General features: G+C 37.0%; 2 protein-coding genes across 6 annotated transcripts in view; one reads left to right on the top strand and one right to left on the bottom strand.

The window, feature by feature from the left end:
* The window catches only part of CSPP1 (centrosome and spindle pole associated protein 1), an 81,430-nt gene extending 65,379 nt beyond the window's left edge, over positions 1-16,051 (top strand). For 4 of the 5 annotated variants that reach the window (XM_012723055.1, XM_012723057.1, XM_012723056.1 and 1 more), the window contains 7 exons: positions 4,613-4,752; positions 7,428-7,568; positions 8,695-8,741; positions 10,640-10,703; positions 11,608-11,714; positions 13,494-13,632; positions 15,063-16,051. In XM_012723055.1, coding sequence (XP_012578509.1) covers positions 4,613-4,752; positions 7,428-7,568; positions 8,695-8,741; positions 10,640-10,703; positions 11,608-11,714; positions 13,494-13,632; positions 15,063-15,274 — 850 coding nt within the window. In that variant the 3' untranslated portion in view covers positions 15,275-16,051. Of the gene's footprint in view, positions 1-4,612; positions 4,753-7,427; positions 7,569-8,694; positions 8,742-10,639; positions 10,704-11,607; positions 11,715-13,493; positions 13,633-14,464; positions 14,572-15,062 lie in introns of all 5 variants that reach the window. The other variant, XR_001145298.1, reaches the window with a different exon arrangement.
* A 587-nt stretch (positions 16,052-16,638) lies between these two features.
* The window catches only part of ARFGEF1 (ADP-ribosylation factor guanine nucleotide-exchange factor 1 (brefeldin A-inhibited)), a 124,941-nt gene continuing 114,997 nt past the window's right edge, over positions 16,639-26,582 (bottom strand). Inside the window, exons 35-39 of the mRNA XM_004679818.2 lie at positions 23,752-23,891; positions 22,199-22,367; positions 20,663-20,801; positions 19,578-19,695; positions 16,639-18,117 (exon numbers count right to left, since the gene is read on the bottom strand). Of these exons, the coding sequence (XP_004679875.1) occupies positions 17,953-18,117; positions 19,578-19,695; positions 20,663-20,801; positions 22,199-22,367; positions 23,752-23,891 (731 nt within the window). The 3' untranslated portion in view covers positions 16,639-17,952. The remainder of the gene's footprint in view (positions 18,118-19,577; positions 19,696-20,662; positions 20,802-22,198; positions 22,368-23,751; positions 23,892-26,582) is intronic.

Raw genomic sequence — 26,582 nt, 5'->3', positions numbered from 1 at the left:
GCAAATAGCATGACTTTATCTTTGATTGCCGACTAGTATTCCACTGTGTAAATATACCACATCTTCTTGATCTAGCTATCTATTTTTGGGCATTTCAATAGTTTCCATAGTGCTACAGTAAACAGAGTTGTAGGTATCCTTTTGAATTAATGTTTTTGTGTTCTTTGGGTAGATTTCTAGGAGTAGAATTTCTGGATCATATGGAAGCTCCATTTTTAGCAATCTGAGGACCCTTCACACAGCTACACAGCTTTCCATAGTGGTTGGACCAGTTTGCACTCCCACCAGCAGTGGAGAGTTCCTTTTTCTCCACATCCTTGCCAACATTTGTTGTTGCTATTTTTTTTTTTAAAGATTTATTTATTTGTGCATATAGAACTGGGGTATAGGCCAGAGGCTCAGGGGCGGCGAGAGGCTTCACCAGAGACAGAGTGGGGAGCAGAACAGGCAGATGGACGAAGTACACTGCTGAGGGGAGCAGTGGGTGGGTCAGGAGAGGTCTGCCATGCCATGTGGTCACCTCTGGGGCAGGCGGGAACTGAACCCATGCGGAAGCGGCTTTAGATTCTCAGTGCTGTGCTTTAACCCACTGCGCCACCAGGGAGGGCCCTGTTGCAAGTTTTTTTAAAAGTGTGTAAGGTGGTGTCTCATTGTGGCTTTGATTTGCAGTTCCCTGATTACAAGTGATGTTGAGCATTTCTTCATATGCCTGTTGCCATTTTCATTTCCTCTTCTGTCCATTTTTTGACTGGGTCAAACTTTGGTTGAGTTTCATCAGCTCTTTGTTGATCTTTGTGATTAGTCCCTTATCACGTCCACTAGTGTTTTCTCTCTGTTTCAGGATCCAGTCAATACAAATTATCAAGTTACCACATTGCATTTAGTAGTCATGACTCCTAGTTTCCTCTGGTCTGAGCCAGTTTCTTAGTCTCTCCTTGTTTTTGTTGACTGTGACAGTTTATTAAGAATATTGATTGGTGAGGTATCTTGTAGAATGTTCCCTGACCTGGGTTTTTCTGATGGGTTTTTTTTATGATTAGAAAGGGTTTAAGGTTTTGGGAAGAACTAGCACTAGTACCCTTCTAATTGTTTCATATTATCTCTGGACAAGGGAGTGGGACTGAAGCCCTTCAACCTTTAGTAACATAGATGGATACACTGGAGTGAACCAGCCACTGTACACAGACCCACCCACACCCCTGGACAAGGGGGTTCCTGCTTCCAATCTGGAAAAGGACTATTGAGACCCTCTCAAGATTAAAAAGGGGACTCTGTACAGACTGGTGAGAACAGGCAAGGATTTAGCCTTTATTGATAAGGTGCTGAAGCTAAGGGTCTATGTAGCTTTTTTAAATGGGGTTGGAAAACAGGAGTGGATTTGTTGTTGCTATTTATAGGGCACTATTCTTAAGAGTGAACATATCGGGCCCTCCCTGGTGGTGCAGTGGGTTAAAGCATAGCACTAAAAAGCTGAAGCCACTTCAGTATGAGTTCCATCCCTGCCTTCCCCGGAGATGATCTGCTTGGCAAGGCAGATCTCTCCTGGCCTGCCCACTGCTCCCCTCAGCAATGTACTTCGATGATCTGCCTTTACTGCTCCTGATGAATCTTTAAAAAAAAAAAAAAGAGTGAACATATCATGGAGGTGTCTGCACATAGCTCTAGTTTGAACAGGGCCTGTAATTCTTTACCCATAGCAACTAATATAGTAAGCTATGTAAAGATAACTCAGGAATGGAAAAAAAAATTAGTTAAAAAAAAAAGTGGCCAAAATAAGTTTATTGCAGCAGGTGGTTACCAGGTTTTTAGCCTTTTATTTACATTCCCACTATATGGAAAAATAAAATTTTGTCTTTTTAGTCTTGTCTTGTTCTCTCCTTGCCCCAGGGTTCTTTCTTCCGTATCGGGGGTATATAATAACCACATTACATTATAGGGATGGGAACCTCTATTACTTGGTAAAAGTAGAACTAGATTTTTTTTTTTGCTAGATTTTTCTACTACAGAGTTACTGTTTTTGGAGATGAAGCATTAAGTTTAGCATACTTAAAGGAGCAAGGTGGTAGAATTAGGTCCATCTCCTGGGGAGGGGGTTATCAGCATAAATTATTTAGGACTCTTTTATAAGTATGATTTGTCCCTTTCAGTGATTTATTCAACAATTTATTACTCTCACTGTTGTCTCATGTATTTATTTTATACTTAGGTTTATAATCCTGTACTACGTTATTTTATGTTCAAATTTTTGCAGCTTTGAGCATAGGGAGCTCCTTCAGATTGGTGCCTATGTCTCTTTGACATGTCACTATGCCTTTGTTTTTGATGCTTCAAGATCATCTTATACTTGCCCTCCTTCAGCCCTAGAATCAGATATTCCACCAAGGAGTCCCAGTTCTTGGAGAGTGGTATCTAGAAACCAAACCCTGGGTGTTGGGTATGTTTGCTGCTTTGGGTATCATTGCTTCCAGCCCTCTTAACTGGACATTTAGTTTATGTATGAATACCATTTGTAATTTGCACTGTTTCTGTCAATTTGTATGTATATTAAGTTAGTACAAATACCTCTGACTCTAATCCAGTTTTGTGGTAGAATTTTAGTGTGCCTCATATATTTTAGACTTGTTGGTGTTCTCTAAGCATGTTCTGGCTAAGTACAGTGAAGAAAGTTCAAGATATAAACTAGCTGGATAATGAAATGTTAATTCAGGTTGTAATTTTTAATGAATAATCTTCCATAGTAGGTCAGCTATTTCTGAGTAATTGAGAAGTTAATATAGTTTTGCCATGCTTTTTATGAAAAGATTTTATGTATACAAGAACTAGGGTACAGGCCAGAGGTGTGAGGAGTGAGAGGATTCACCAGAGACAGAGTGGGGAGCAGAACAGGCAGATCAATGAAGTACACTGCTGAGGGGAGCAGAGCATGAGGCAGGAAAGGCCTGTTGCACCATATAGGTGGTCACCTCCTTGGCTGGGAATCGAACTCGTGCTGCTATGGCTGCTCATTAACCTGTTGCACCACCAGGGAAGGCCCCAGTTGTTCTATATTCAACTTTATTTTAAATAGCTTAACTATGCAGCTTTCCATATTTTAAACATACATATAAATTCAGCATAGTGAATTATTGACATTTTATTTTCATTCATAAATTTAAGACTTTTTTTCTTTGATTTAAGAAATATAGGTATTCCAGTTTTCTCATTTGCAGAGAGATGGTATATGATTTCTACCCCATGAGAATCTGATGAATAATATATTATGTATTTAAAAGTACCTTACAAATGCTGTATTCTAACTTAAGCTTAGATAATATGTTAGATTTACTATAATTTAAGAACTGGTTAGATATATTTACTTTGGTGTGATTTTAAATATGTATCATGATTAGAAACTTCTCAGAGTTTAATCAACATTATAAATATCTTCACCAAAAAAAAAAAAAACTTCATCAATTCTTGCTGCATTCTTAAATTTCTGTTGTGTACTAGGCACAAAACAAACACAAATCAACTCACATGCAAAGATCTAATTAGTTCATAGCTCAGCAACCTATTTAACTACTAGGGTTAATGGAATCCAATTTAATGACCTCTTAGAAACCTTTCTAGTGTTTTTTTTTTTTGTTTTTTTTTTTCAGTGACTTCCCTTTATAGTTCCTATTGTCCTGGGTGGTTCACAGTTTGAGTTCTATGTCAACCTTGATAAGGTAATACTGTGGCCTGGTGAAACCTTTTCCCAGAAATGAAACTCTTAGAATAGTTCCCATAGTCCATTTGGGGTCCCAGCATTTCCTGTCTAGGTGCTTATACAAGATCTAGTGAATAATGAAATGACAACTCTTTTTATACCTGTGACTTAGGGCTACATTGTCAGAAATACAGGGAAGCAGGGAAACATAACTTGGTTTTCTTTCTTTTCAGGGCTAGAGCTACCATTCATCCCTTTACTCTCTTATTGTTATTCCTCCAAAATTTTCGCAAAACACTCCCTTACTAAGCAGTCTGCCTAGTGTGTTAATTTCCTAGGTATCCCAGAAATACATCATTAATTTATTATTAGTTATCAAGTTCCTTTAAAAGGAGCATTGAAAGTTGATGTTAGGGATTGTGGATATACCCATTGTATTGGGAAGCATATTAATACCATATATCGCTTTATAATTTCTAATTCAGGCAGAGAAGACAATATTTTTGAGTACTTAATTCATGTCAGATACAATGCTTGGTATGTGTGTAATATTTAATTTTCATGCCCATAAGACTAAAAGAAATAGACATTTTCTACTTTTAGGCAATGAAAGCAAGATCAAACTGCTAAATTAGCATAGCTGATCTTGAATCTTGGTTATTCTGACCTCAAGAAGTATGATCTTTCTATTACATGAACAATTTTAAGGTAAAATTCAACCATTCTACTCTTCTATTAAGGCACTTTGAGCATTCTGAAAGACTACAATGACCATATTAATGTCTTATTTTGTATATATGGAATTGAAATAAAAAAGAATGAGACTAAATTTCTGTAACACTGTGGTGAAAGATACCAAGGAGTTAAATATGAACACAAGTTTTCTTTTTATAAGATACATTTACCATAATTTGTCATTTATAGGAAAAGAGAAAGGAATCCCATGGATATATTTGACATGGCTAGACATCGGTTACAGGCTCCAGTCAGAAGACAGTCACCCAAGGGCTTAGACCCTACTACTTTTCAGAATATTCATGACTTTAATGAGCTGAAGGATAGAGGTGAGTAGAATGCTGCTGTTTTAAAGAAATGAGTGTTTTACCCATATTGAAGTATCTTCAAAAACAATTGCTTCCTTTTTCTAAAGTAAAATTTATTTATGATAATTCAAGTGATGATGAATGAAACTTTTGTATACTTTAGTTCTTCAGTTTACCAATCTGGTAAATGAGAGGATTCATCAGAGACAGAGTGAAGAGCAGAACAGGCAGATTGATGAAGTATATTGCTGAGGGGAGCAGCGGGCGGGTCAGGAGAGGTCTGCCGCGCCATGTGGGTCACCTCCAGGGCGGGGATCAAACTCATGCTGAAGTGGCTTTAGCTTCTTAGTGCTGTGTTTTAACCTGCTGCACCACCAGAGAAGGCCCTCACTATTTTCCTTTAAAGAGAGCTTATTAGATTATATAGAGTGGTGTGGCATTTAAAAAATGAACAGAGGAAGATAACTTTAGGACAGAGTTTGAGAAGGAAAAATCCTGATTAGAGGAAGAGCAGGAGAATATGGGCTGAGAAATGAGTGTACTGGGAGAAGGGAATCATGTAAGGGGGTATTGGTGTAGAGGTCATTGGTGGCCTCAATTAGTTTTTTTTTAGGTGGTGACCTCAACTCAATCAGCATGAGAAGTCAATTAACTTGAAATGAAGACTGAGTAGGAGGCAGACTATCAGAGGCAGTAAACATAAGACAGTCCTTGGAATACAATCTTTAGCTGGGTTAGGAAGGAAAGAGGTTGTGGAGCTCAACGAAATTGCTAATCTGCTAATGTGAAGGGCTATTACTAAAAGAAGAGATTTAAGATATGAGAGAGAGAGAGAGAGAGAGACAGGGAATGAATGTAAAAAAAGAGTATGGTCCCTGAATAGGGAAGAGAAAATAGGCTTGAAGTAAGAGTAGAGAAGATTTGATATAATCACTTACTAAGAGAAGGAAAGAAGGCTTGTGAGGGAAGTAGGATTGCCAGGGTTATCTAGAGCTTCATGGGAGACTGACAATGTATTGAGGAACTTAAATATGTGTTATAGGTGCATGTGGGCCACCTTCGGGATGGGCAGGGATAGAACTCATGTGGAAGTGGCTGTGCTTTAACCTGCTGCGCCACCAGGGAGGGTCCAATATTGGTGAATTTTTTTAAAAGGAGCATTAAACAGCAGTAGAGGAGGCAGATGTTGGAGATGTGGTCATATGACATAGCCAGCTAAACTAAAATTTGAGCTCTCTTACATTTGAAAGTATTAATCTATTTTAGGAAGTTTTAAAAATACAGAATGATAGAAAAAATCATCTTACCAAAACTGCCTAAATATAAACACTGATATTTTGGATATTTTCTAAGCCTTCTTTCTGAAAAAGTAATATAATCATGTTATTTTTCTCTTGATTTTTCATAATAGAACTGTCATACTACATATACCTTAGTTCTTTTTTATGTTAATTTTTTTAACATATTTAGGATCATTCCTTTAAATTTTATCCTAGCAGCACACTTAGTAAATAGATCAAAAAGAATGTTTTCAGGGCTTTTCACATGAATCAACTACATTTTTGTTCTCTAGATTTTAAAAATTACTGTTTTGACATTTTTATTCTAATCATTTGATGTTCTTGAATTTGTGGCATATGTAAATCTTTAGGCAGTCATTTTCTCTAGTACCTAGCAATTTGGCTAATTTGCATTTATCCTGTTTCTTTGCATGATAATATGCAGGAGTTAAAGTATTAATTGGCTGATAATATGTTCTCATTATGTGTGTATATGTAGAAAAACTGGGGTATAAGTCAGATGTTGGGGGGGGGTGAAAGGATTCAGAGACCGTGGGGAGCAGAACAGGCAGACCTATTAAAATGTACTGCTAAGGGGAGCAGTGGGTGAGACAGGAGAGGTCTGTTATACTGTGTGTGGGTTAGCTCCCTGGCTGGGGCTCTAACTGGGGTGATAGCAGTGATAGGCTGAGGTCCTAGGTCACAAGAGAGGTGCTGTGTTTCTACTTCTCCAGCTTTAGGGATCAACTGTGATTATAGATTCAGAGCTTCCTGAGTTGTACCTTTGTGATTTACCAATTAGATAGAACTATAGCTATTTGCCTTGCTGCATATTCTACATGACATCTTGGAGAGGGAAGGTAGGATGGACAGTGCATTTATCGGCTGCTTGTCTGGGGGTAAGGGTGGGGGGAGCTTCTTTATAATATTGATCCATTGGTGAAAAAGGCATTAGTTTTTTATTTTTTTAAAGATTTATTTATGTATGCATGCAGAGCTGGGGGTACAGGCCAGAGGTACAGGGGCAGTGAGAGGATTCACCAGAGACAGAGTGGGGAGCAGAACAGGCAAATCAGCGAAGTACACTGCCGAGGGGAGAGCAGTGGTCGGGTCAGGAGAGGTCTGCTACGCCATATGGGTCACTTCTGGAGTGGGGATCTTGCTCATGCTGAATTGGCTTTAGCTTCTTTGTGCTGTGCTTTAACCCACTGCGCCACCAGGGAGGGCCCCCAAAAATAAGAATACTGATTTTATGTTCTTTGGTTTTTATGACTGAAGTCCTTTGACATTGGTGGTCTATTATTTATATACATATCCCTTGATTTTGTATTTATTCATTTGTACTTATATTGAAGTTTTATAAAATCTTACTAAGATGTAGTTAGTTAAGTGCATCTAACTTTATTTTTGCATCAGATTCCGAAACACGAATTGATTTGAAATTTATGTACCCTGATCCTCCAAGAGATCATCACAGTTTAGAAATTCAGCAGCAAGCTCTGCTAAGAGAGCAGCAAAAGAGACTAAATAGAATGAAAATGCAAGATGGTGCTGAAGGTAAGAAAGATTAATTACTATTTCAAATAGTATCAATGGTTTGGTTTTCGTTACCTTTATTCACCTTTTGTATTGATTTAAAGCCAGGTCTTTTGACTGGCATGACTGAAGTCACATATCCATGCAGAGGCCTAGCCGAACTATTTTCTATAGCCAGAAAAACTGAGTAGCTTAACTAGGTAAGATTCAGACATCTGAATCAGGAACTAAGAACCAAAAGAAAAGGAATGTTGGGAAAACACAACAGTGCCTTATGGGGCACTTCTTTACGAGATGTTTAGGTTTTAATATTTCATAAAGCCTAAAAAGTGAAAATATTTTTGTATAACTAGCGAATACTTACTGAGTGCTTAATATGAGCCTAGGAGACATAGTGATGAATGAGATATGCTACTGCTTTCCAGAAGCTTATGCTTACTGGAGAAGTTAGCAGTAAAATAAGTATAAATATGATGAATACTGCAAAGGAAGAAACCTAGAGTTGTGTGGGAGTCTGTAATTGAGCGTGGACTGGGTGGTCACCAAGGATCCTCAAGGAGCATTGGTGGACCCTTTCGACGTTGAACTGCATGACCTCACATGCATTTCACCATCTTTGCCAACCTTTAGGCCACTAAGGGTGTCCAGGAGAATGAGTTAGCAATTAGTAGCTATTGTTGTCAACCTACTTATTCCCAAAGGTAGTATTTAAAAGGACAAAAAGCACTATTTAGAGGAACAGTGAGGAAGAATTTTTTAATACGGACCTTTGGGACCTATCTAAAATCTCCGCCTCTGGACCCAGATTCCTGGAATTTAGCTTCTATAACTCTACTCTCCAAACTTTTAAGACAGATTATACAAATATAAGAGAATATGGTGGAGAATCCTGCATTTTTCTTTTTTTGTAGACATCAACTTTAAATTTGCATTGGTTTTACTTTTTATATTTATTAATGTGAATGGGAAAACTATACAACTGGAATGAATACTAGGTTATATTTAAGGAAGCAAATAGTATTTAAACACATTTTGAAATGTGATAGCTGAGCAGTAATTTCTAGTAGAGGTAGTTACAAGTGGTTTTTTATAAACTTTGTTTTTGGACACTTTCTAATCTTTTGTTTTTGTTGTCTATGGACTGCAGTTGATTTGGATGCTGTGCCAACTGCTAAAGTACAAAACTACAGAACGGTAAGAAACCAGCTATATACCTTTTTGAATCTGTTTTGGGAGTAAGAAGGAATTCTAATCTTATCAGTATGATGGGTAACTAGAGGTATATTCATGTAATAGCAGAGAAATAGAATGTAATGGCTAAGAACGCCACTCCAGAGCTAGTCTGAGTCAGCCTATTTTTATCTTGTGATTTATGCAAATTATTCAATCTGTCTGCTTCCTCATCTATAAAAGACACTAGTGTATACCTCTGAGAGTGGCTGTAAAGATTAATTTATGTTTAAAAGGCATTTAGTGACAGGCCTAGAATGTAATAATTTCTACCTAAATGTTTGAGCATGGAGAGCCTTACCAAATAGTTTGTAACATTAGTGTAAGGCTATCAAAGAATGTAACATTAGTGTAAGGCTATGTGAAATACTGAAAAACACATCTGGATAAGAACATTTCAGGCAGAGCCTGTGGGCAGGAACAGACCTGATGCATGGAAAGAGCTTGGAGAAGACCAGCAAGGGGAGAGTTATGAGTAAGAGTGAAAAGGAGCAAAGGAGGTAGAGTTGAGGCTAAACTGAAGCACTTCAGAAGCCATCACAGGATTATGTGATGTGAGAAGCTTCCAAAGTTTTTGAGTAGAGGACTGACATGATTCAGTTCATGCTTTAATCTAGTCACTGACTTCGGTTCATTGGGAATAGACTGATGGGTAGGCAACTGCTATAATTTAGCTACAATAACTTAAACTGATGTGAGAGCAATGGAATTGTTGTAGTAATACTTTGAGGGGGGACCTGATAGGATTTTTGGCATATTGGATATGGGGTGGAATATGACAAAAGTCGGAGCTGGACTATAAGGTTTAAAGTTAGTATTTGCAGTTTACAGAGGTAGAAAAGTAGGGTAACAAATTTGGAAGTGAGGGAGATTAGGAACTCAGTTTTAGATATGGCTTGTTTGAGATGGCTATTAGACAAAACAATTGGTGAGTAGACAGATGAGAGAATTCAGAGAAAAAGATGAGTTTGGAAATAAATTTTTTTTTAAAGATTTATTTATTCATACAGAACTGGGGTACAGGCAAGAGATGCGGAGGGTGAGAGAATTCACCAGGGACAGAGTGGGGAGCAGAACAGGCATATTGACGAAGTACACTGCTGAGGGGAGCAGTGGGCGGGTCAGGAGAGGTCTGCCACGCCATGTGGATCTCCTCCGGGGCAGGCGGGGATTGAACTCATGCGGAGTAAATTTTCTTAGTGCAGTGCTTTAACCTGCTGCGCCACCAGGGAGGGCCAAGTTTGGAAATAATAACACACGCTAAGGGTAAAGGCCATATTACAGTACCCCGTTTTCAGGTTATGATAGTATACCTTAGGTAGTGGGTTTGTGGCACAGGGTTTCTTCTTGATAGCTTTTGGTGCTACACTGTATCCGTCTTGGAACTGGTGATGGTGATAGTGGGTTGTGATCTGTATCACAGCAGAAACTATCTTTGTTTCCGCTTCTTAGCATGGAGAAAGTAAGTGCATACTACATACTTACTGAAAGAATAAATGAACCTCAACAATGGTTTAACGACTTTTAATGTTTAATTGGGTTCATTGCTTCTAGTCTGTTGAATTTTCATTAGCAATAAAGTTAGTTTTATTTAACTTAGACCATAAGAGTGACAAAAAGGAGTGGAGTTTGGAAGGTAAAAGTCTTTGCTTGCCAGAATTTTAGACATGAGAGATTAAGCCTCACCATTGTTGCTTTCTCTGTCAGTGGGAGTTGTACATGCTTAACTTTAAGTTCCTGGGTTTTCTAGGCATTGGAATGTGGTGTAGGTGGGAAATGGCTAGTCCTGTTTCTCTCCCATCATCTTTGGCTAATTTTTGGAACCGTGTGGAAAACTATTTCTTAATGCATGTTTCTTTTAGCCCAGAGATGACACTGATGATTTCTTGAAAAATTCATTATTGGAATCTGATAGTGCTTTTATTGGTAAGTACACAAGCAAATAGCAGTATTTTATCAATCTTCTTTTAAATACATTTCTCCATACTTAAAATACTGGTACCTAATTCTTTGTTATGTAAGGTAATTTTTAAAAAAGGAGCATTCTGTTTTACTGACCTAATAAAATAATCGTGAAATATAATTTGCAGTTTTCCAAAATTAGAATAACTGAAGTAACAGAAATTACTCACAAGTTGAAAAGACAAAGGCATAGAAATTCTATTTAAGAAATTTCAAACCAAATAATATCAGATCTGTTTCAAAAATACACACTATAAGAAAGAAGAGTTAACACTAATAAGGGAACAAAGTTCTCAGTGAAAACACTCCAGGTGAGAAGGGAGAAGCAGGAGATACTTACAGTACTCAGAAATCTCCTACTTAGAAAACTTTATCTAGGGAGGGTAAAGAGCTTCACTGGAAAACAAAAAGTATATCAATACCAAACCAGAATTGAAAGAATTGAGGAGTACTTATTATAAAGCAACAATAAATCTAGGTAACAGACGAATTATACAATGTGGAGGAATAAAATAAGACCCGTCAGAACAAGTTTGAGATCAAACTGTATAATGAGCCATAAATTAAGTTCATACACAAGTCAGTATAGTCTTCAAACAAAAATATCAAGAAGTGAATAGGTTCCATTTCCATTATTTTAAACAAAATATAGAAGGGAGATGTCAAAAAGACAAAGACTGAACAAAAAATGACAAAATGGCAATAAGGATTCAACTTTTCTCAATATAACCTTAAATGTAAATGTTGCCTCAACATCACTATGGGAATCCTAGCTAATGCAGTAAGGCCAAAAAATCTTGACTTAGCTCAAGTAAAAATTTTTGAGATGGTAGATGCTTAAGATTTTATCCTTGTGTTATCCTTCTAGGTGCTTATGGTGAGACATATCCCACCATTGAAGATGATGCCTTCCCTCTTCCACAGCTGCCCTCTGCAAGGGAACGCAGGAGAAACAAATTGAAAGGAATGGATTTTGTATGTATGAAATTACCTTTTTCCCTTTACACTTGAGTTAGAGATCTTGGTTCTGACAGTGCTAGGTTGGTGTGATCCAATAAAGAGCATTGCCTTGGAATGAAGTGATGATGGGTACAAACCCAGACTATCACCAGTTAGCTGAATGACCACGGGCAAGTTACTGTTGCTTTGACTACTTTTGAAGTCATGTGTACAGCCATCCCCAGATACAGGAAAATATATCTATATGTACAGTTTATATGCTAGTCCTGCCACAAGACTCTTCCCCCCAGCTCCCCTTTTTCTTCCTGCAGAGTATGGATTTTGCAGAAGGGACAAGAAGGAACTGATAACCACTTATTGGAAAGTCTGTTATAGTAATCTCTGTATTGGTCAGATAACTTAACCAGTATCACCTACAAAAGCTGAAAATCAAACCAATGTTCTTGTAGAACATAGGTAATTGTTTTACACTGTAGTCAGTAAAAAGACAGGCTTTTCAGAACTATTAATGTAGCTTACAACAATATCACTGCTTTCTTGGGTAAGCAGCTTTGGGAATTTCTAAACTGTTTCCTTATATATGTAATTACATGTGAAGCATTGTCTATAGGGAGTTCTGAACAAATTTCAATGCTCTTATGTTAGATTTTTATATCCACAATTTTATCAGGTGGCAGAAACTTGCTTACTTGCCCTAAGGGATTTCTATCACTAGATTGGCCTTTTCTGGACATACATAAAGGATATATAATAACATGGTCACTTTTTTTTTTCTTGCAAATCTTAAGATATTATAGCATGTCAGTACTTGTTTTTTACTGAATTCATCCAACAATTGATGGCTATTCAGGTGGTTTCTACTTTTTATCCCTTACACTGCTTTAAATATGCCTGTATACAATTTTTTTTTCTTCATCTCCCAGGAGTACAATTGTTGGGTCATTATGATTTTGTTTAGCATTTGAGGAACTGCCGGACTGTTTTCAAAAGTGGCTATAGAATTTTACATTCCTACCAGCAGTGTTGATGAAGGCCCTAGTTTCTCTGCCTCTGATTAATAAATGCCCATTAGTATCTTCATTATTAGTGAATGTGATGTGGTAGCTCATTGTAGTTTTAATTCGTATTTCCCTACATGATACTGAACATATTTTCATGATTCTTAGCCATTTCTTTGTCTTTCTTGAAGATCTGTATATTCAGATCCTTTGCTCATTTTCAAATCAGGTGGTGGTTGTTGACTGTAAATTCTTTATTCTTTATACAAGTCCTCTATCAGATGTATGAGTAGCATACTTTTTTCTCCTTATTTCGGCTGTCTTATTTTCTATTGATGGCGTCCACTGGTGCACAGAAACTTCTAAGTTTGAGTTTTTTTACTTTTCCTTTGGTGTCATCTGTTGCTTAACTGAAGATCATGAAGGTTAATTCTGCGTTTTCTTTCGATTTTTGCTCTTATATTTAGGTCAGATCAACTTCAGGTATAGCGATCCAAGACTGATTCTTTTGCATATGGACATCAGTTGTCCTAGCATCCTGTGTTGGAAGAATGTCTTTCTTAATCCTGTTTCTATTGTACAATTCTTTGCCTTTTCCTTTTGTGTCTAATTCTGCACCTTTACACATTCTGGCAACATTTCTGTGTTATCATAAATGCCATACCTTCATCTATGCCAGCATGGATAAACACCAGTAATTTTAAATGGTTCAAATTTTTACTTAATTTTATTCATTATACATATTAAGGCAAGAACATGTTAATGATTCCTGAAATTTTGTGATTTCTAACTACAGGATAACAGTCATCCTAATGTACTACCAGACACGCTCTCTTTAAAATCTGTATCCAGTATAAATATTGATCAACTTAGAATGAGAAATGAGGAACGAATACGAAGACTGAATGACCTTCAGAATAAACCTATTAACACAGGTAAACAGAGGGGATTAAGTCTGCAACAGATTCTTTTTATTTAAAGAGGGCATCCTAAGTAAATATTAATAACTTTGCTCTCAGCAGGGTAATGCTGATTAGTATCATTTATTTTCCTTTCTTAGGTTAACTTCTAATAACCAGTCGCCTATCTATTATATATTTGTAGTATTACAAAGAAAATATTTTTTCTTAGCTGTCTGTACCAGGACAAAGCAAACTTTCTGGTTAGCACTTTCTTTTTGTAAGTTTAGTCCTTTGATATTGGGCTTACCTGTATCTCCACGCTTCAGTGACAAGCTTGCTAAAGTTTGTCTGCCCAGTACAATTTCCTTAGGCAGCAAGTGAGGTCCTATGCCGCCTTTTTTTATGTTGATGCCATTAGTTCACTGAGTTAATGGGGCAGTTTGATAGGAGTAACTGCTATTACTCCTGTTGTATTACCAGTTTAACAAATGGTAGGATGATCTACTTTGGCAAGTCACTTTAGCAATATTACAGTAATTTTCTAAGGGCAATTTCTTAAGATGTCTTATACTGTGTTAAATTAAAACTGTACTTGTCATCTTTAGCTGTTAAGGTATTATATCCATACCAAGTACTAGCAGACACGAAAATTTGACAGTACAGGACTATACACCTTGAAAAATGTGCAACAAGAGGAAAGCAATGCTTTGATTTTAGCTAAAAGGCACTTACTGAGAATTATCTATTCCTCCATTGCCTTTAGAACCAGTAAGTGGAATATTTAACAGAGATGTGTTTTTTAAGAGCAGAACATTTTAAGGATCACCTCTAAGCTTTCTTACTCACACATTGTCCTTTCAAACAGGATCTTTTTGGTACGATGTGGATTCTCATTAAATTCTCTTTGCTGGGCTAATCCTTCACAGACCAGGAGATGTAAATTAAAAAAAAAAAAGAAACTGACATCACAGGGTAGGAAGACAGATTTTCCTATTATATGTAATAAATAACAAAATACAGAAAGTTGAGTATAATGCAGTTAAAGGATAAATCATAAGGTCTCCCTCTTAATGAAGTAGAAATGTCCTTAGATATAAGACAGGAAATAATTTCACCTATCTGGTGCTTTCCCAAAATGGTCACTTCCTCCCACCTCAACCTTCCCTCCCCAAAAGATAAATATCTTCACTGTTCTGCTGGAAATAACACAAAATAAGATTTTCTACAGTCAGAATGTTGGTACAATCTCCTTTGCTATTCTAGGGATGTCCGTGGGTACCAGTACTATGGACACACTTACTGAGGTCATCAGTTTTTGTTGACTTGACCCCTTTCTAGATCTACTTTCCTTCCTCTAAAATGAGGATTCTAGGGCTTAGAACAGGTTCAGGTTGTAGTGAGTTACACTAAAGATCTGTGTATTACCTGTTTGCCACCTGAGTGAAGTCTCTTGCCTCCTTTAGATGATGAGAGTTCACTGATTGACCCAGATGACATCATGAAGCAACTGGGTGATGATGGATCAAACTCTGTAGCAACAGAGCCGTGGCTTCGCCCAGGCACATCAGAAACACTGAAGCAATTCATGGCAGAACAGCTGAACCAGGAGCAGCCGCATATTCCTAGAAAACCAGGCACTTTAAGTTGGCAGGGGCTGTCTACTGCACATGGTTAAAATAAATCTGTTAGACATAGAGCAGTGCCTTTTAAGGTGAATGTCAAGCCAGAAATCTTTAATGTGTGCTATGCCCCTACCTGGAGAATTACTTATATTCAGTTTGTATATAAGGTATTTTTTCCATGATGATGTATATGATGTACATAAATAAAAGGCTATGATTAAGTTATATAATGTAGAATTGCACAGAATTATTTTTGAATGATTTAGCCATAAGGATAATAAACCTCCTTGGAATTAACTACCATATGTGCATTATTTTAAATTCTGCTTGTCAGTAAGATAAGGAGAATAAAACACAAGTGTCTTAATAGTACTGTAAAATCAGGATACTTTTATATGTATATTAGCCACTGTTTTATTTCTTTAAAATAAATCATTTAGATATTCTGTAGCTATGGCTTTCAGTTGCTATGTTAATGGAAATCAAATGTGTTAGTTACATCATTCATATATATAGCTACTGATTCAGTGTAAATGATGGCAGTCATAACTGGTTTTATTCTGAGTCATACACTAAATGTTATATCTTTCTGCCTCTATTTTGTACTAATGAGGCAGTCTTAAGTTCACTAATTTATATGATTTACTTACTTCTTGACAGAAATAAATTATTTTTCTTACCAATGTTGATTTCTTATTTTACCTCAAACTGAGGTCTCAAGACCAGGTGTTCAAGAAATTCAAGAGAGGCAGGAACATGTCAAGAATGGAGATTAGAATCCTTGCTCCGCTACCATGGACTCTCAGATAAGTGCATTAGTCTTTCTAATCCCTCAATAAGCAGTCCTTTAAAAAAAAAAAAAAAATCAGGTTCTGGTTTAGTGTTGACAATTTAGGACACCCCTTTTTTCCCTCGTCCACTGAGGTGGCAAACAAGATTTAACAAAGTTTATCTCACATGAAATTTCTCAGTATTTTAAATCTTGGCTACATATGGAATGTATACCAAATATTGTAATCTAACTATTGTTAGATTTAAAAGAAGTGGTGAGAGCGCGAAGAATCCTACACATTTGGTTTTAATACAGCCTTCAAATTACCTTGTGTTCAGTGTTCCTTCTGAATGACACTGTAGATTTCAGCTTGAATCAACTCCTAGGAAATACAATGTTCTACTCAAACTGCCCTGAAGGGAATTTTAACTGTCTTTCAGAAAAAGGGTAGCCTTGGGCTAGGTTAATAGTAATAAATTATGACTACCCTGTGGTTCAGGACAAAGAGTATCAGGGAGGATATAATACCAGAAGCTGGAAAGAAAAAAACAAAGAATATTATAGTTCTGACTGAAAATATTCTTTTCAAAGTTTTTTGGCTTTACATGAAAAAATCAAAAACACAAATACGGGGCCGTGGATTACACAGGTTTTGATTGCTTTGATGAAATAATTCAAAAACTTTATTGAACTATAACCTGATTAGAATATGCCAGATGAGAATCAATATTGTACAGAAAGTTGTACAGAATTTTTTACATAGAAAACTTTACATCTGTACCATATACATTTTATCCATCTGAAAAAAATTTCTACATCCACTGTTAATATGGAATGCTTGACAATCCTTGTCTTTTTTTTTTAACCATCAGAGCACAATTCACAGTATGAATACATTTCCAGTAAATCTAACCTCCCCAAACCATGCCAGATTTGTTATTTTAATATATTCAACATTAAATTCTGTACATAAGAGTAAAATCTACATCAAGCCCCGCCACCCAAAAGAAAACAAAGTGACAGCACCCTAGATTCATTTTGCAGTGATTCAAGTTTCGGTCCATGAAGGATCATTCTATTTTTAATGGCTCATCTTTAAAAGCCCTAAGAGAAGTATATTACAGGTAGTTAAATCAGAAGGGATATTTTCAACCCTTTTTGTTGTTGATCACAATAAGTGTCAGCCACAACAGCTTTTGGGCATGTTATATTCTCAAAATTACCACCCCAGCCCCCCACCCCAGGACTAAACCAAAATCCCCACAAAATAAAAAAAGACAGAAATTCAACCTTAATGTTTAGTGCATTTGACAAAATATTATAGGTATTTAGCAAATGAATAAGAAAATAAAGAAATAAAACAGTGCAGGAAGAACTATATAATGTTTTAAGATTTTTATGTTACAGACCTGCATTTCTGTACATTTTTCACAGAATGATGATTACCAGTATCTCAGATAGTCTGAGTGTGCAAAAATCTTCAGAATAAGAATACCATAGTTGCTAAATATCTTTTACCATGAACGATAATTTCTTCTCTCCCCAACCCCCAACTATAAACATTTTATCCTTCAAAATACAGCTCTCCTGAGTTGTACTTCTTGCAGAAGTTCAAATCTTTACATCTATAGTTCTTTGGGTAAGTTTCACTTCCACACCTGCCAAAATTATGTGAGGCTTTCCCTGCAGCCACGCTCAGGGAAGGACACGTGAGCATAACTGACACTGTGGAAACAGGCTTTCTGCACAACATGAGCCCAACATGACAAACAGGATTAATCCATCAGGTTATAAAAGGGACTGGAGCATTACAAGTTTGAGTTACAGTTTCAAGCATCAGTACCAGTAACCCTTAGACACTGTAATTCAGAGAAACTCTTTCAGATAGGAAACCTCAGCTCCAGGGTCCTTTTTAAGAGCGAGGGATGTAAACGCCAACAGAAAAATATGAAGTTCCCATCATTGCTTGCTTATTCCAATGTCCTGTTGAGGTGGTTGTGATATCTGAAAAACTACTCCAATTCGCAGAAAAAATCTTCTAAGAACAGCACGAAGTTCAGGAATCAAGTCAAATTGCATAATTTCACACAAGAGAGGATAGTAGAATGATGCATGAGCTTTAAACTGGGGGGAGAAAGGGAATGAATTTTTCTGTTAGTAATGACTATATTCTAAACTGCAGAACATGAATTTACTTAAAAGTCAAACCACTTGAAATATATAGAGTGAAGACACAGGAAAGGCATCTGTGATAAAGTGAGTATATTCATCAGGAAACTGAAAGATTATGAAGTATTCAACTGGATCTAAACATTTTCACTTTGTTGTCTTTATGTTGAAAACCATTTGCCTTAACATTACCTTGGTAGAGACACAGTACTTATCTTTGGTTTTCTTGGGTAATAAATAAAAGGAAGGACTGAAGGAGGAACCACTTATGAGTTTTCATAAACCAAAGGTTGGTTACTGAAATTATATCTTTTATTTGTTAAATATTAATCTTCAGGAAAAATTCTACCTAGTATCTCAATATATTTAAAATAGAGTTGCCAGGCAAAAATTATACATTCCATACTTATAGCTAATTGGTATTACTTTGTAGCTTTGCCGAGTAATGTATGAAATTAGTCAGCTGCCTTTTTCCTTTTCTACTTTCCACACCACACAATCTACCAGGAATCAGTATGATATCTGAGGCAAAAAAGCAAGCTGTGGAGTAAGAGGTGAGTTTGGAGTCTTTCCTGGCAACCCTGCTTTCGGTGTCTTGGGTCATTTCTCGAGGTCTTACCTGGCCAAGAAGTTAGAAGGACATGAAAGCCAGGCATTTGACTTGAAAGTCTGTGAGAACTGAGGGGCATCAAAGGACTGTTACAGGGTGCCCTGTGCCATGAGGGACTATCGTGTCAAACCATCCAGGGATCACATTTCCACTTATGTGAACAATTATTTGCTATATATTTTTTTAGAGTGAAATACAGTATTTTTGAAAACCTTAAGTATATATATTTATTTTTTACTACTATAAAATTTTAAAATGACTTTTAGCCCACTCATTATGGGTTTGGAGTCATAAGGAAAAAAGTATTTCAAAGGAATGGCTGAAACCTGAAGCATCCTGTCTTAAGTAAGAAAAGGAGTGGGGGAGTAAGGGTTGAGGGGGAGGGGCAGCAGTGGGAAAGGCTTATGCTGGGTAGCAGTTTCTAAAATGGGGTTGAGGAAAGGTATTCGGGGGGTCAAAAAGGAAGTATGAGTGTGTTTTGGAACACAGTAGCTTGCCCATGATCCCAAGGGATTCTAAGTCCTCATCTACTAGATGCCCCACAGAATCACTGACTAGAGAACAGAGGAGGATCAGGGAGAAGGCAAGACTAGTAAGATGAAGTTAAACCACATGGTTCTGCAGACAGACAGTGTGGCCCCGGCTCTATCTCCCTGGGTTTTGAAAAATGTTTACATAAAAAATAACAAGTAGGTAAATAGCTTTCACCATTGGTGAGATTTTCTTCAACTTCTCAGTTACAAACTTGTTATTCTCCCTCCCTCTTGGGCACCATGCTGGGCAGAATATGATGTCCCATACTTACTCTATTATCACTTATCTTTAGAACTTTAGTTAGAAACAAAAGCAGTAAGTTAGTCCAGGCTTCCCGATGGCTCTCTGATGTTAGGGTAAGGAAGTAGCTTAGTGCTTCACTGCAGACACTGTAACAGAAAAGGTTCACTTTTACCTGTGTCTGCACACCGGCTGGTGCCACAACCACAGTCACTAAGAAAGAACAGTGAAGACAAGGAGGGGATGAACTTGCTAAATTCTCTAAGCCCACACTAACTGAAGTATCAATGTAAACTTTATATACATTATAGAAAACCAAAGACATGAAGATAAGTCATTGCAACTTATCTAGAAAATCGTATTTTTCCTAATTTTCTTAGTTTTACTGAATTCATAGCCTGTGTGCAGGCACATGCACAAGCTTGGAATCAAGAGACCTGGGCTGAAAGCCAGGGGCTTCCTTCCATTGACTTTGGGGTTTAAGTTGAGCCTTCACAGTCTCACCAATAAAATGGGAAGACAGAGACTACTAGCTGACCTAAAATGTTACTAGCTGGTCTCCAATAAAGTCTATTCCCAAAGCAGACCTAAAAATACAAAGAAGATGATAGCATTCTTTCTAAATGACATGTTTTATTACTGTGAGTTTTCACTTTAAAAGACAGAATTTTAAGCTGACATGAAGTCAAGACAGAAGACCAAAAGATAAAACAGCAACCAAAATTCCAATGTTTTCCAAAGTAAATGCAGGCAGGCAGGGTTTCACTTTCACAAAGAGTCAGTTTGTAAAAATGGAGCTATCCGTGGCCTGAAGAAAGCCTTAATACTGGAACATTTAAAGTTCATAAATTTTAAGAGAGAAAACTTTTTCCTCTGTCCTGTAACAGCAACACCAAACCTGATTGGTATACATTACCAACTGTGCAAAAAACACATTTATCTACCAGATGGTATTTTATTTTATTAGTCTTTACAATCTCTTTGTGATCTGGTTCATCCTACAACTCCTAGTCAAGAGGTTGGAAATTGGATCTGTCCCAAATGCAATCCTACTTCCCCTTTCCAGGTACCAGGTAGCTCTACATGTAAGGGTAGAAACTTAGCCAAGATTCTTACTTTAAAAGCCTTTGCTGGACCTCCTCCCAGGCACTGACCCGGCTCTCATCCATGTACATTCGGAAAAGAATGCGCAGCCCACAGGCCAGGCTGCTTGTCTCCTGTTTTAGAAGGTTGGGCTTGGATTTGCCTTTGAACCCTGCAGAAAGGGGAAGTTTCTGGGATTAATTTAGGAAAGCATTTTACACAAAGGCAAAACAACCTGTACAGAGGCCCATTTTGTATTCATTTAGTTACTGCATCTGCTGTTCATAGAGCATCCCTAAGTCACAGCAGCTTGTGCCCCAGGGCCTTGGCACCTGTGAGATGGTCCAAGGGGAGAGCAGTTATTCAGGGAAGGCACGTTCAGACACACTGGGGACGCCAAGCAAAGAGATGATTTATCTATGGTTAGAATTTCCCCTTTCAAGCTGGGGATGTGAAATACAAAATAGCTTTTGATGTTGGAAACGAACTCCTGGAATGGAATTGCAATTTAAAGGCCTGCACAGCCTGCAGGAGGCCTCCCTGAGAAGCAAAGGCAGACCTTAAGCAGTGAGGCTATTTTAAAGGCTAGTGTCAGGAAGGGCACAGTGTGTGGGTAAATGAAAAGTCTTCTGGTCATAGGATAATCCCACTTGAGTACTGACAACTTAAGACACAAGACAGTGAAAAGTAAGTAGAGTCATCTTTCCAGAAGGTTACGTTCCAAATGAAAAGACTGACAGGACATGGGCTTAACTAAGAGTAAAAAAGAAGTTTGGATTAAATAAAATAGATAAATGTAAGTACCAAATTTTATTTGACAGAACATGAACAATTTAATAAATATCAGCTCCCTCTCTTCTTTTCCCTAGACTCCCTTCCTGCCATAGTCTACTGCTTCTCACTCTTCCAGAACTAGCTGGCATCCAATAAGGTACCAAGTAACATATTTCTTAAATGTTACCTATTTTGTTAGCATAATTAACTAGTGTAAAATTCACCTTTTATTTAAATTTGTCAGCTTGTTCCGCAATAATTATAATCCGTAACTTAATAGAGTCCTCCCAGATAACTAAGTCCTCCCACTACATATGCTAAATGTTGTGTCTGGTACCTTCACATACACTTATGATAAAAGAACAGCCTTTTTTGTTTGTTTTTGTTGCATAACATTGGTTTACAGCACTGTGTATGATTCAGAGGTCTAGGATCACACCTTTTGGATATATGTTGCCACACCACACCTACCAGCAAGGCAGTGAAAATATCAGCAGCTTTAAATACATTGATAACATCAACAGAGAAGCCTGAACTGGGTAAATAATGTTAAAAACAAACAAACAAACAAGCCAGTCAACAATAGCTAAGGGAAAAGCTAATCTATCCAGGTAGTTTTGGTGTACTATCAACATGGCAGACTGTCTCTTGATTATTTGGTAAAGTTGATGCAGTGAAATGCACAGACAAGAAGTATACAACCAATGAATTCTGATAAAAAGTAAATTATGTGCTGCATACCTATTAACACTGAACAGTAAAACTTAAAAAAATAAACAGGTCGATGCAGCTTACCTGCTTTCCAGAGAGCAGTCCTCTGTTCATTGTTGGAATTAAACGCTTTTGCAAATCTATGTGATTCTAATAAGCAATCCAGTAGCTTAAAAAGTTGCTGTGATGTTAAAAAGCGATACATTCCTTGGTCCTGAGTATCAACTCGAACATCAAAATCCACAGCATCTCTCTTTGGAAAACAAACCATCCCGACACATGAATTTTAGTAAATTCAGAATGTTCCCCAAAGACTAGTTTTATATATAGTAAGCCACAGAAACTAATCTGTTTTATCTCTATAGAAAATAGGTAAATATCCATGTTGTTATTTCCACAATCTTCATTCTATACATCTGCCTCATAATTTTTAACATCAAGAATTCTGCCCCCCCTACTGAATCTGCAGGTCATTCTCCTAGCTTGTCATAGTGTTCCTCATCCCTCAGTGTGCTCAGTTTGGAATCCACAACTATAACCACTTTCTTGTATGACAACAGTCACCTCTACTTCTAAGTAATTGGCTAATAAAACGGTTTACTCCATATCTGCACCCACACAATATTAACAGAAGTAGGGAAAACAGAATCCAGAATTCAGTTTCTCTCTGAATCCAGAAGACTATGGTGCTGTCCAACAACACTCCTAGGCTTCCTGATAGGCTTTCCTGAATGATTCTCATGTGTTTTCGCTTCCCTTTTCCCCAGGTACCTAACAACTTCTCTGTAACTTCTTTTGGAGGATGGCTTTTCTTCTAATCTCAGTGTGAAACCAGAAATGGATACTCCCACCAGGAACTAGACCAAACTTCCAGCATTTATAATCTATACCCTCTGCTTCATTCCTGGAACTGTCTGTACTGCTTTCCAACAACCTCTGTGGATTTTGAATGCTGTGCCATTTCCATTCACCCAAAAAGACTACTCTATCAACTGTCTCCCTCTTTTCGGCACTCAGTTTTTCTCTTTCCTTGAGAAAACTCAACAGCAATCATTCTTTTGATCTTCTCGTCCTTTCAACTATTATCCCCTTTCTCTTTACCCTTTATAGCAAAGTTCCTTGACAGAGTTTATTAATATCCATGCCTGCAATTCTTTCTGCTTTTACACCGATTATAATGTTTTTGTCTTCAAAGTTATAATTAAACACAATGTCAAGGTCATTAAAGCTCACCAAATTTCTACAGGGTAATTCTTAGATGGAATATTTTTGACCTACTGAGCATCTGACAAAACTGATCACACCCTTCTTCTTAAAATACTGTCCTCATTTGAAATACAGGACAACAATGTTTCTTGGCCTTCGCATGCTTCTTTGATCCCTTGTTCTTAACCTCTTTACCAGCTGTTTCATCACCAAAGCACTAAATAATGAAGGAAAATGGGAAGCTCCCTGATCCTTCTTTCACCTCAGTACACATTTCTACAGTTGATGTCACCAAGTTCCATGGTTTAAAGGACATCTCTATGATGAAGATATCCAAAATTAATCTCTAGACTGACCTGCTTTGAAGCGCTAGCTATAACAACTAACTTCCTGTTCAATGAAGCAGTAGCTGTCCTCATAGACCTCCTTACCTGTGCTGCAGCTAAGTTTTCCGCATCTTCCTTCTTACTTGTGGCTGGGAAGAACACAATGTTGTCGATAGTCTGGATGAGTTCCAGCTGCACAACACATTTAATCAACAGGGCAGCAAACAATTTTTGTTCTGGAAATTCTGTGAGGAAACCCACCCAATGCACATGCAAACAAAAATTATTTTGAATCCTTGTAATTTCTCTAACATTACAATGCTAAGGAATATTAGTACATATAAAGGCAATGTACACATAGCAGACTGAAAGGACATACTACTTTTGTACACAGTGCCACTTGAAAATTGGTTAATTGATTTTTGGAAAAACCTCAACTTACATTAGTAAACAAATTTAAAACAGTAAATAATGTTTAGAAAGATTCTAATTTTTTAAAAGAGCTACAAGTTATTTTTTACTAAAATGTAAAAGATGGACCAAAAATTAAAACCTTAATAGCATGTGCTAAAAAATTTTTGAACTTTGAAAATAGGTAACATGAAAACCTTTTCATAAAAAACAAAAACAAAAAATCAGACATTAATTAGATCTGTGAAAAGCAAGAGATAGCCAAGAATTCTGACAAATGAAGTTGTACAAAAGTTAACCTTTATTCTTTACTTGGATCCAGGTTACTAGTTATGGTTATCATAACTTCACCTTTCCAAATGGATCCATAAGCAAAGACGTCAACAAAAAAGTTATCCTAAGAGTATTACTACAAAAGTAAGCAAATTATAAAGCATCTTAAAATGCAGTCCACATTGCCTCTGAGTTGTAACAGCTACATTCCTAGAATGTGGAAAAAGAAATCAACAGCACCTTTCTGACAATCTACCAATCCATAAAGACACTTTATAAGAAGAATTTTCCATTTCACTGATCACACCAGTTAAGCAAATGTGTATGTCTATGATCAGGAAAGAGAATTCAACTACTGAGATGCTGTAAGAGCGTGCATTGCTGCCATGCAGGTTTCAGGGCTGGTTAGGCCTAAGGTCTAAGTGGTTGCTTTTCCATTGAACTGGAGGACTACCCAAAGAGGAATGTCCTATAGTCGGTGCTGGTAATTAAAATATTCGTTAAATTCAAGTATTTGGACTTTAGGGAGGGTGGCAGAGGCAGGTTTCAAAACAGTTTGCTTAAATTTATTCTTACTTAGATGGTTAATAAAGGCTTTTTCCTATGTGGTTTTACATTTAGTTCTGGTATGTCGAACACTTAGCTCTTAGTTTTAGACCTCAAGTGAAAAAGCAAAATAAAACAAAGAAACCTACAAGTCCCATGGCTGTTTCATTCTCTAAGGGCTTCTTCCTAGTCCTTCAACACAGTCACTATGGACCATTCACCTCTCATTTGAATCGGAAAAACACTCAGGGTCCTAGAGTAAGAGACTCCCAGCAACACACATGGGACACTGAAGAGACCAGGTGGAAGGCTAATGACTAGCAAGATGAGTTTTCATCAGCTCCAATGTTAGCTACTAATAGGTATGAAGAAGAGTTTGGTTGATGAGGTTACAACTACAAGGACAATGATATAACTTCAATCTGACTACTAAAAACTAGCAGTATATTTGGATATAGTTATCTAGAAAAATTTTACTTATGAGTGTTGACATCAGGGTTATATTTCACAGGGTCAATATGGGGTAGAGAAAAAGTTGACCAAGAATTGGAATAGTAGACACTAAATTAAGACTACATGGATCAGTGATATTTTCTGAAAAAATGTAGAAAGAGTAAGAGATGCTCTTTGAAAAAGGCAAAGTAAGCAAGTCTGTGCCATGCTTCTTTGGAATAGAAGATGGTCTCTTCATCGAACAGAGAAACAATAACCTGTCTGCCAAGTGAAAGGTCTCATGGGAACATGGTAGACAATTTCTCTTCCTCCCACTCCACCTGTTCTGAATCAAAGAACTCTGAGGGAACTGTTTGTAGGAAATCTGATAGCTCCACACCATGGGAAAGCAGCACACTTTGGTCCAGTCAGAAGTATATTCCAAGATTAATTAAATGAGAACTTCCTAATGTGTGATGACCAAGTTCTTACTTTACCTGCTTTATATGCACAGATAAACACATACATATGCAAGGCACAGTGAAACTAGTTCCCTTGAAGTAGGATACAAATCTGACATTTCTCAAGTACAAGCACCTAGCATTAATAAAAATTCTCTGAAAAAATAACTCAAAATAGATCAATAATGTAATTATAAAACTCATTGAAGAAAACATTCAAAAAATCTTCATGATCTTAGATTCAGCATTGGATTCTCAGTTAGGAAAGCATGAGCAGATAAACTGAACATCAAAATAAATAACTTGGACATCAGAAGATGTCATCAAAACAGTTATAAGATCACCTACAGATTAAAATACTTGCAGATCATTATTTAGAGGAGTTTAGCATCCAGACTATTTAACAAACTCTGAAAATTCAACACAAAAAGACAAACACCCAATTAAAAACGAGCAAAGGACATAAATAGGTATTGCTTTAAAGAAGGCATGCAATTGTTACTAGCACCTCAAAAGATGTTCACCATCATTTGCTCATACTAGAGAAATGCAAATTAAATCTGCTATGAAATACAACTCACATTCACTAGGATGGTTATTATTACAAACCAAAAATCTCCATAAGTAAATGTTTATAAAATATTGAAGAACTATAATAGCTAGTGACAATGTAATAGTGTACCCTCAGTTCCACACTTCAGTGGTTCCTCAATAAGTTAAATTTAGAATTAACATATGACCCAAAATTCATTCTTACATATACACCCCAAAGAAAGGCAGGTACAACCATACTTAAAACAGATACAATAGAGA

The sequence above is a fragment of the Condylura cristata genome, unplaced genomic scaffold, assembly GCF_000260355.1.
Source record: "Condylura cristata isolate star-nosed mole 26May11 unplaced genomic scaffold, ConCri1.0 scaffold00009, whole genome shotgun sequence".
NCBI classification, from domain to species: domain Eukaryota; kingdom Metazoa; phylum Chordata; class Mammalia; order Eulipotyphla; family Talpidae; genus Condylura; species Condylura cristata.
The sequence above is the reverse complement of the archived record's forward strand: the minus strand, read 5'-3'. Positions and strand labels throughout refer to the sequence as shown.